This window comes from Psammomys obesus, unplaced genomic scaffold (genome assembly GCF_907164565.1).
Source record: "Psammomys obesus unplaced genomic scaffold, mPsaObe1.curated_primary_1811, whole genome shotgun sequence".
Taxonomy (NCBI): domain Eukaryota; kingdom Metazoa; phylum Chordata; class Mammalia; order Rodentia; family Muridae; genus Psammomys; species Psammomys obesus.
Window position 1 is genome coordinate 4,628,536 of NW_026596460.1, and position 11,841 is coordinate 4,640,376.

The 11,841-nt window shown below is 40.1% G+C and overlaps 1 protein-coding gene across 1 annotated transcript; it reads right to left on the reverse strand.

Moving 5' to 3' along the window:
- Positions 1-10,703: 10,703 nt before the first annotated feature.
- Positions 10,704-11,636, reverse strand: LOC129669955 (olfactory receptor 2A5). Its single transcript, XM_055598325.1, has one exon. It carries the CDS (start codon positions 11,634-11,636, stop codon positions 10,704-10,706), a length of 933 nt encoding a protein of 310 aa, XP_055454300.1.
- Positions 11,637-11,841: the final 205 nt, after the last annotated feature.

Below are 11,841 nucleotides of genomic sequence, written 5' to 3' on the forward strand. Positions count from 1 at the left end.
GCTGCACTCCCTCCTAGGCACATGCCTATGCGTGATTATTCTAAAAATGAATAATGTCTTGCCCATACATTGTTTATCATCCAATACACTAACATACAAACTCAAAAACTTGTAAATGACATTTTCTCCTTAATATTATTAGTCTGATTATTGCACATATGGTTTTGTGTTTGGGTCCATTACTGAGATGAGTTCAATCAATTCCTTTTCTTCGGCTGTCATTTTATATGTTTATTATCAATGTTATACTAGCTTCATAAAGTGAGTTGGGTCATTTCCTTCTTTTCTAGTCTCAATACCTTATACATAACATGACAATGAATTGTTACTTGAAGATTGGTAAAATGTAGAAGTTGGTATTTCTTAGAAAATTCTTGTGATTAAGTTATTTTCCTGTTGGTGTTCTATTCAGGAAGTAGTCTCCTGTGCCAATGAATTCTAGGCTCTTCCCCAGTTTTTCTTCTAACCAATTTAGTGTATCTGCTTTTAGGTTGAGGTCTTTGATCCACTTGAACTTTAGTTTTGTGCAGGGTGATAAATGTGCGTCTATTTTCATTTTTCTGCTTGTAGACATCCAGTTGGACCAGCATCATTTGTTGAAGATGCTGTCTTTTTCCATTGTATGGTTTTGTCTTCTTTGTAAAAAATCAAGTATCCATAGGTGTGTAGACTTATTTCAGGGTCTTCTATTCGATTCCATTGATCCACCATTCTGTTTCTATGCCAGTACCATGCAGTTTTTAGTATTGTTGCTCTATAGTACAGCTTGAGATCAGGGATGGAGATACCTCCAGAAAATCTTTTATTGTAGAGGATTGTTTTAGCAATTCTGGGTTTCTTGTTATTCCATATGAACTTGAGAATTTTTCTTTCAAGGTCTGTAAAGAATTGTGTTGGTGTTTTGATGAGAACTGCATGGAATCTGTAGATTGTGTTTGGCAGGATGGCCATTTTCATTATGTTAATTCTACTGATCCATGAGCACAGGCTCTAAGAGCAACGGTGAATAAATTGGACCTCATGAAACTGAAAAGCCTTTGTAAAGCAAAAGACACTGACGTCAGAACAAAACGACAGCCTACAGACTGGGAAAGGATCTTCACCAACCCTGTATCTGACAGAGGGCTAATATCAAGAATATATAAAGAACTAAAGAAGTTAAAAAGCAACAAGTCAAGTAATCCAATTTAAAAAATGGGGTAGAGAGCTAAACAGAGAATTCTCTGTAGAAGAATGTAGAATGGCAGAGAAATGCTTAAAGAAATGCTCAACATCTTTAGCCATCAGGGTGATGCAAACCAAAACAACCCTGAGATTTCACCTTACACACATCAGAATGGCTAAGATCAAAAACTCAAGTGGCAACACATGCTAGAGAGGATGTGGAGAAAGGGGAACCCGCCTCCATTGCTGGTGGGAATGTAAACTTTTACAACCACTTTGGAAATCAATCTGGTACTTTCTCAGACAATTAGGAATAGTGCTTGCTCAATATCCAGCTATACCACTCCTACATATATATCCAAAACATGCTCAAGTACACAACAAGGACATTTGTTCAACAATGTTTGTAGCAGCTTTATTTGTAATGGCCAGAAGCTGGAAACAACCTAGATGTCCCTCAGTTGAGGAATGGATACAGAAATCGTGGTACATTTACACAATGGAATACTACTCAGCAATTAAAAACAAGGAAATCATAAAATATGGAGGCAAATGGTGGGACCTAGAAAAGATCATCATGAATGAGGTATCCCAGAAGCAGAAAGACACACATGGTATATACTCACTTATAAGTAGATACCAGACTTATAAGATAGGATAAACATACTAAAATCTGTATACCTAAGGAAGCTAAACAAGAAGGAGAACCCAGGGTAAGATGATCAATCCTCACTCAGAAAGACAAATGGGATGTGTTGGGATCAGTAAGCAGGCACCTCTATGGCCAGCCCCAAGGGACCTGACAAACCAGTTTTCAGGCATTTGTGAAGACACTCAGACCACCTGCTGACCACCTGGAACTACCTGCGCATGCCCTGGGTCACCCTATAAGAGAACTCCTGGAGCCTCCCCCCTCTCTTCTCTCTCTTTCTCTTCTTCTCTCTCTCTCTTTCTCTCTCTTCTCTCTCTCTCTCTCTCTCTCTCTCTCTCTCTCTCTCTCTGCAACCCCCTTCCCCTAGTAAACCTCCCATGTGGAATCGATCTCGTGGTGTGATTTGTGAACCCGCGGTGTAACCTTCACAGGGGCACGTTTCCCAACATTCATATGTTTCCTAACAGGATGGACATTGGAAGTAAGAGAAAACAAGAAACAGGACAGGAGCCTACCATAAGGGGCCTCTGAAAGATTCTACCTAGCAGTGTATCAAAGCAGATGCTGAGACTCATAACCAAACTTTGGGCAGAGTGTAGGGAATCATACGAAAGAAGCGGGAGTTAGTAAGACCTGAAGAGGACAGGAGCTCCACAAGGACCACAATATCTGGGCATAGAGATCTTTTCTGAGACTAATTCTCTAACCAAGGACCATGCATGGATATAACTGAGAACCCCTGTTCGGACATAGCCCATGACAGCTCAGTATCCAAGTGGGCTCCCTAGTAGGGGAACAGGGACTGTCTGTGAAATGAACTCAGTGGCTGGCTCTTTGACCTCCCCACCCCCTGTGGGAGGAACAGCCTAGCTAGGTCACAGAGGAGGACATTGCAGCCAGTCCTGGTGAGACCTGATAAGCTAGGGTCAGATGGAAGGGAAGGAGGACTTCCCCTATCAGTGGACTTAGAGAGAGGCAGGGAGTAGACAAGGGAGGGAGGGTGGGATTGGGAGTGAATGAGGGAGGGGGCTACAGCTGGGATACAAAGTAAACAAACTGTAATTAATATAAAAATAAAATAATTCAAAAGTTATTTTCCTGAATATTTATTATTTAAATTTTCTATTTTAAATAATGAAGTTATTTTAAAAATGTTTGAAACATTTTTATCCAAAGCATTGTATTTTAATTTTTTGCATTTTTATTAATTATTATTATTTTTTACAATTTATTCACTTTGTATCATGACTGTGTCTCCCTCCTCATCTCCTCCCAATCCCACCCTCCCTCCCTTCTTCTTCTCCCCCTATGCCTACCTCCCAGTCCACAGACAGAGGAGGTCTTAGCCTATCAGGTCTCATCAGGACTGGGTGCATTGTTTTTCTTTCTGGACTGACAAGGCTGCACCTCCCAAAGGGAGGTGATCAGAAAGTGAGGTAACCCAGAAGCAGAAAGACACACATGGTATATACTCATTCATCAGTGGTCATTAGGTATATAATATAGGATTAACATACTAAAATATGTACTTCTAAAGAAGCTAAACACCATGGAAGACCGTAAGGAAGATGCTCAATCCTCATTCAGAAGGGCAAATGCAATAGGCAGCGGAAGCAGGAGAAGATAGGACAGGACAGGACAGGACAGGACAGGAGCCTGCCACAGATGGCCTATATTTTGACAATGCAGTCACTCCTGATGAGAACTTATAGACTAGGGTCAGAGGGAAGGGGAGGAGGACCTCCCTTTTCAGTGGACTGGGAGAGGAAAGAGGGAGGATGGGATTGGGAGAGGAGGAGGGAGGGAGGTACGGGGGGGTACAAAGTGAATAAACTGTAATTAATAAAAATAAAAATAATTATTAAAAAATAAAATAAAATAAATGGAAGCTTACATAGAATATGGTTAAATAAAATTCACAAAGAAAAAATATCTCTGCAATTTTCTTTAATCTTTTCATTCCTAATTTGTATATATACTTCCATTTCCTTCTTACTATGAAGTCATTCATTATAGTGAATTTTTAATATAAAAAAACTTCTATTTTAATTATCTTAAAGTTTTTTATTTTATTTTTTACAATTTGTTCTCTTTATATCCCTATTGTAGCTCCCTCCTTCATCTCTCAGCCTCACTCTCCCTTTCTCATCCTCCCTATTGCTCTCCCCTAGTCCACTGAAAAGGGGAGTCCTCCATCCTATAAAAGTCCAAGTGGATCAAAGACCTCAACATAAAACCAGACATAAATGTCCTTATTGTGTACTTGAGCCTCTTTTGGATATATGCCTAGGAGTGGTATAGCTGGATCTTGAGGAAGCGCTATTCCTAGTTGTCTGAGAAAGCGCCAGATTGATTTCCAGAGTTGTACAAGTTTACATTACCACCAGCAGTGGAGAAGGGTTCCCCTTTCTCCACAGCCTCTCCAGCATGTGTTGTCACAGCACTTCCTCAAGATCCAGCCATACCACTCCTAGGCATATATCCAAAAGAGGCTCAAGTAAAGAATAAGGACATTTGCTCAACCATGTTTGTAGCAGCTTTATTTGTAATAGCCAGAAGCTGGAAACAACCCAGATGCCCCTTAACTGAAGAATGGATGCAGAAACTGTGGTACATCTATACAATGTCATACTACTCAGCAATGAAAAACAAGGAAATCATGAAATTTCCAGGTAAATGGTGGGATCTGCAAAAGATCATTTTGAGTGAGCTGTCTGAGAAGCAGAAAGACACACACGGGATATACTCACTCATATAGACATATAATATAGGATAAACCTACTAAAATCTGCACACCTTAAGGAACTAATCAAGACTGAGGACTCTTGCTAAAATGCTCAATCCCTATCCAGAAAGGCAAAGAGGCTGGACATCAGAAGAAGGAGAAAAGAGGGAACAAGTCAGGAGACTGACATAGAGGACCTCTGAAAGGCTCTGCCCTGCAGACAATCAAAGCAGATGCTGAGACTTATGGCCAACTGTTGGGCAGAGTGCATGGAATCTTATGAAAGAAGTGGGAAATACTAAGATCTGGAGAGGACAGGAGCTCCACAAGGAGAGCAACAGAACCAAAAAAATTGAACACAGGGGTCTTTCCTGAGACTGATACTCCAACCAAGGGCCATTCATGGAGAAAACCTAGACTCCGTGCACAGATGTAGCCCATGGCAGTTCAGTGTCAAAGTGGGTTCCATAATAATGGGAACAGGGACTGCCTCTGACATGAACTGATTGGCCTGCTCTTTGATCACCTCCCCTGAGGGGGAAGCAGCATTACCAGGCCACAGAAGAAGACAATGCAGCCACTCCTGATGAGACCTAATTGACTAGGATCAGAAGGAAGGAAAAGAAGACCTCCCCTATCAATGGACTTGGGGAGGGGCATGCATGCAGAGAGTGGAGGAAGGGAGGGATTGGGAAGGGAGGAGGAGGGAACCACAGAGGGCATACAAAGTGAATTAAGTGTAATTAATAAAGAATTAAAAAAAGATAGACTTTGGGAGTGAAGGAAGGGCACTTCTATATTTGTTTCTCTTCCCAATATACTTGCATTGAATAAAACTCCTCTTAAATAGCCAATTCAGAGGCTACAATGACCATAGAACATTACATAAGAGCAAACTTTATTTTAAAAGTTTAAGGTATTTAATTTCTTGAGTTCTTTATATACTGAATATTAGCCCTCTGTCGGATGGAGGGTTGGTGAAGAACTTTTTCCAGTCTGTAGGTTGTAGTTTTTTCTGACAACAGTGTCCTTTTTTTTACAGAAGCTTCCAGTTTCATGAGGACCCATTTAGGAATTGTTGATCTTAGAGCCTGAGCCATTGGTGTTCTGTTCAGGAAGTTGTCTCCTGTGCCAATGAGATCAAGGCTGTTTCCCACTTTTTCTTCTAACAAATTTTGTGTCTGTTTTTTTTTTTAATTTTAATTTTTATTAATTACAATTTATTCACTTTGTATCCCCCATAAGCCCCTCCCTCCTCCCCTCATAATCCCACATTCCTTTCCCCTTCTCCATGCATGCCCCTCCCCAAGTCCGATGATAGGGGAAGTCTTGTAATGCTGCTTCCCCCTCAGGGGCAGGTAATTAAAGAGCAAGCCAATCAGTTCATGTCAGAGACAGTCCCTGTTCCTATTACAATGGAACCCACTTGGACACTGAACTTCCATGGGCTACATCTGTGCAGGGGTCTTAGGTTATCTCCATGCATGGTCCTTGATTGGAGTATCAGTCTCAGGAAAGACCCCTGTGCTCAGATTTTTGGTTCTGTTGCTCTCCTTGTGGAGTTCCTGTCCTCTCCAGATCTTACTGTTTCCCACTTCTTTCATAAGATTCCCTGCACTCTGTCCAAAGGTTGCCCATAAGTCTCAGCATTTGCATTGATAGTCTGCAGGGCAGAGCCTTTCAGAGGTCCTCTGTGTCAGGCTCCTGTCTTGTTCCCTCTTTTCTCCTTCTTCTGATGTCCATCCCCTTTGCCTTTCTTATTTGTAATAGCCAGAAGCTGGAAACAACCCAGATGCCTCTCAGTAGAGGAATGGATACAGAAATTGTGATATTTCGACACAATGGAATATTACTCAGCAATAAAAAAACAAGGAAATCATGAAATTTGCAGGTAAATGGTGGGATCTGGAAAAGATCATCCTGAGTGAGCTATCCCAGAAGCAGAAGGACGTACACGGTATATACTCATGTAGACATATAATATAGGATAAACCTACTAACATCTGTACACCTAAAGAAACTAAGCAAGAGGGAGGACTCCTGCTAAAATGCTCAATCCCAAATTATCTTTGAGGTACTCATATGAAGCTTAGTTTAAATGGAAGGCAAGAGGCATTCTTGTACTTCACATGGTCTGTTTTTAGAAGTATTAAGGCCACTCAATGGGAGGAAATTCAGATCTGGTACTGTATCCTAGTGCAGAGGTTCTAGGCTTTAAAAAAATACCTACTACTGCTGGTTTCCTAAATCAATATAATTTCTGATTGCAGTTTGAACAATTAGTCTTATACCCACAAATATGGATAGCTCCAACCATGCATCATTAAAGCCTCTTTTTGCAGCAGAGGTCATTACAGAATGCCACAACTACCCAAAAACAGAGAATAGGTTACAATGTGGTAACTAGCCCCAACTGATACATGTACAATGTAAGCCCCAAACTTATAGCTCAGGGAACATCATGAAAAGGGGAATATAAAGACTGTAAGAGCTGTAGGACCAGGATGTTTGCTGTGAGATATCATCTGGGAATGACAGGGAAGCTGCAACTATGATATATAAACAGTATGTTGCCAAACAGGACCTCGATAATAACATCAACTGACAGTCCAATGAGGATGTAGGAAAGCTCACAATAACCCGCCAGTAGATAAAAAGCTATAGGCAATTAAAAACTGCTGAGAGAGGGAAAATTAATCTTCTTCAGACATGATCATTCTAAACGGATCCAGTACCAAATGGTAAGCCCTAAACATGTGTACATATAAACATACAAGCAACATTAAATGGATCCAGTCACTCTTTTGCATGTGTGTGTTCATGCATGTGCATGCCTGTGACAATGAACTTGCCCATATGCAAGAAGCCAGAGGCTCTTTGAATGTCTTTATTAATCACTTCACCTTATTTTTGAGATTAGGTCTTTAACTGGGCTTGGACCTTCACTGTCTACCAAACCACTGGGATTCCCTTGTCTCCACCCTCTTAGTATTAGGGTTGCAGATTCATGCAATCATGCCAATACAATAGTATTTTAGCAAAATATATTCCCTTTGCCAAACAGATGCCAGGAAAGAATGTTCAGAGTGATGAGGAAAGGGCTACTCTATATTTTTATGTTCTGCTAAACTATCACTCAAGAAAGAAAAATGAACATATTTGGATACAAAAATCTAGTAAAATTGTCTAGCTTATGTCTTTGGTGGAAACAGTAATAACTATGGCTAAACAAAAGGACCTACTTTAAGCATCTATGTTCTGTTATACTTGAATTTCTGCATATACATGACCTACCAAAATTAAATCACAATGAAGTAAATAATTTAAGTAGACTCATAACAACCCATGAGATAGAAACAATAATTAAAATATCTCCCAACCAATAATCCCAGAGAAGGATGGATATAATTAAAAATTCTATAAAACCTTTAAGGAAAAATAAATGCTGATACTCTTTAAATTATTCCATAAACTAGAGGAGGAACTTCCAAATTCATTTACTGAAGCCAGTATTACCTGGTTTGGAAACCAAAGATTTAACAAAAACATGAAATTAGAGGCCAATCTCTCTGATGAACATAGATACAAAAATTCCCAATAGAATACTTGCAACCAAGTTCAAAAGCACAGTAAAGATAATCCACTATGAGAATGTGTTATGTTTATTCACATGTGTGTAAGCACATGTATGTATATGCATGATGGGAGGTAATATGTAAATGTCACTTGTCTTTCTGGATCACTCTCCACTTTGTATGTTGTGGCTGTGTCTCCTGAAGCTAGAGTTTTCCAGTTCAGTAAATCTACCTAACATCTTCCTCCAGGGGTCCCTGTCTCTGCCTTATAAGCACTGAAATTACAAGCAGCCATTATACCTACCAGAATTCACATGGATTCTAGGAATTAGACTTTCAGTGCTCACACTTGTGGTGCAAAAGCCTTACCTGCTAGGACATCTCCAAACCCTTCTGTTTTTCTTTTGTTTCTTTTTGTATATATATACAAAGAATATATATTTTATATATATATACAAAATATATATTCTTTTTGTATATATAAATATATACATATATATGTATATATTTGTATGTATAAAACAAATATATACATACATATATTGTTTTATACATATTTTTATACATACACACATATATATATATACATATATATATACACACACATATATATATGGTGAGATATATATATATGTCACCTTTCTCCTTGTATGTGGTTAGTCCCCAAATTAGTACACATGGTAAGTTTGTTCCTAGCTGAGCAAATTTAGTTTTCCTTCACTGACCATATATTTTATTTCTACAACTTATAATATGCTCTTTAGTGATCCTTTTGTGGTAATTTCTTACCCATAAAGTAATGGCTATCCATTTAAAAATCCGCTTACATGTTTAAAACACACACATCTGAAGTATGTATGAGGTAGCTCATTCCTGATAACACAAGATAGTTGCCATGATATGGGACTCTTTTCCAGTTTACACTTTTGTTATTTTCCTTGGCAGCTTCGGAAACTGGGTTGAAAGGTAATTGTACAGAGCCAATTGTACTCTCGCTGCCCCTTCTCCTCCTTTCATGGTAATAATTTTGAATTATTTCCCTGCGGTGATACTGAGTTCACTGAGACCCCGTGGCCACAGCGGGAGTCTGCCGGCAGTGTCTGGGCACAATTCTCATGCCATGTCATGATTTCACCTTGTGGTTCTCATAGGGCTGCTGCAAAGCAAGGCAGTTAATGGCAGACTATTTAATGAGACTCCTTCCTGACCTTTTTCATCTCCTCACTTTCAGAAAGATTCCAGCTTTATATCCTTATTATAATAGGAAGTACTTTGAATTCTTTAGTTTCCAAGAACATTGCTGTTTCAACTGAGGCCAGTTTGCAGACCCCACAGTGAGCCCATGGTGTCTGTACCTCTTACCAGGCTGCGTGTGTGCGCTGTCTCTCTCACAGAGACGTTTTTGTTGCAGAAGAGGCTGATTTCATAGTTTTTTTATTTCCTCTCTTTCTGACTTATCTGTCACCGCTTTGTGTTTAAAACAAATATGTCTTTGAGCTGTTATCACTGAAGACAGTGCTAATATTTTACAATAAAAGCCACATGCTTTTGTGGGTATAGTTGTAATGGTATGAAATTAAAAAGAAAACTAGAAATATGGAGCACATAAGGATACATTTTGCTGCTTGAGTTTTTCTTTCAACCAGTCTGCTCCAACCTCCGTATTCTGACTACACAGGCCCAGGAAGGCACACTTATCACCGTGATACAAGTACTTGTAATTTTGTTGAGATTCCTAGAAATCCTGTTGTTATATTTATTGTATCTTTGGACTACTGATCTACAGTACTCAAACTGTCTGTTTTCCTTGATGCTTTTTTCCTGTGCAATATTTTCACCCTTATACAGGTTTTATACAATTGCAATAGTGGTGAACTCCCACTTACATCACTTTGTAATCTAAATTCCTCAAAGGCCTTCTTTTGTGTTTATTCTAATTACAGTTTCTCTGAAAAATCTATTACAGTTAAATGTTGCAGAGTGAGAGGAAATTAAACAAACAACTTGACTGTTCTTTTCCTTTCACTTAAAAGAAAAAAGAAAACACACACAATTAAACCTTGCTTTCCATAGGACTAGAATTACCTGCTCATTTGGGTGATTTTCCTAGTAAAGTCATGTACTGGGTACTCTCTTCATTCCTGACCCTTGTTACATTCTCAGTAGAAGTTGCTTAATCAAGACCAGTATTTACCCTACATTGTGAGAGGTATATATTGGAGCAACTTATATATAGGCTCATTAACATAAACTTACGTTGAAAGTGATGAAAATCACTTTAAAGGAAGTCATCAAGAACTACACCTTAAATAATGAGAAACCAAATCTCTAGGTGGTAATGGAAGAGACAGGAGGAATTCATGGCTAACTGCACCTTTGCTTTGCTGCCTCCTGACTTCTTGTGACCTGTACTATCTGTGCTTTCCTGACTGTGCTTTGGAATTTGGTTAGCGCTTAGGGGTAAACTCTAATGAACATATGCTCATGACCTCAGAAATCTATGCAATCAGACTGTAAGGCATTTTTATTTCCATTCCCACAATCTCATAGAAAATACACTGTATATTTCAACATCTCCCTTTGGTATTCACCTTGATCTCTGTTTCCACAACACTCTCTTCACAGCACCTTTGACCTCAGCATTCCTCAGACTGTAGATCAGGGGGTTCAGCATGGGGTTGAAAAGGCTGTAAAACAGGGAAAGGATCTTCTGCTGTGTTTCAGGGTGCTGGGACTTGGGGGCCATGTACATGACTATGGCGCTGCCAAAGAAGAGCCCAACCACACAGAGGTGGGAGGAGCAGGTGGAGAAGGCCTTTCTGCGACCCTCCCCTGACTGGATCCTCAGGATGGCCACCAGGATGCGTGTGTAGGAGATCAGAACCAAGCACAGTGGTCCCACTAAGATGAACACAGAAGCTGCGAAAATGACAATTTGGTTGAGTGTTGTGTCAGCACAGGCCAGCTTGAGGACAGACAGGATTTCACAGAAGAAGTGGTTGATTTTATGAGGACCACAGAAGGGCAGCCTCAGGATGAGAACAACGTGGACCAGGGCCAAGAGGGAGCCACAGGTCCAGGAAACAACAGCCATGCTGGTGCACACTTTCCAGCTCATGATGACAGAGTATTGTAAGGGGTGGCAGATGGCCACAAACCGATCGTAAGACATCATCACCAGGATGAGACACTCAGTGTGAGCAAAAGCCATGTACAAAAATGTCTGCATTATACATGGAGCAAAATAAATAGTTTTTTTCTTATCAAGAAGGTTTGCCAACATCTTGGGGACATTGTTGGAAGCATATGAAATGTCAACGATGGCCAGATGGGAGAGGAAGAAGTACATGGGGGTGTGAAGTTTGGAGTCGAGCCAGATGAGCCCCAGAATGACTCCATTCCCCAACAGAGTCAAAGTGTAGAACAGGGAGAAGAGGCAGCAGAGGAGTATCTGCATCCTTGGGCTGAGTTGGAATCCCTGCAGGGTGAACTCTGGGACCCATGTCTGGTTCTCTGTCATGCCCTCGGACAGGCCCTGTGGAGGTCACTGCTGTGAGCAATGAAATATGTGCTGGGGAACAAAGGCAGATATGGATTAGTTGTTGCACAAATAGAGCATTGGTTCATTACACACAGTGTATGCCTTTCAGTCACCAATCACTTTCAGAATCACTATGTCACATCATTTAACCCATAGTAACAGAGATGAACATCCATTACAAGTA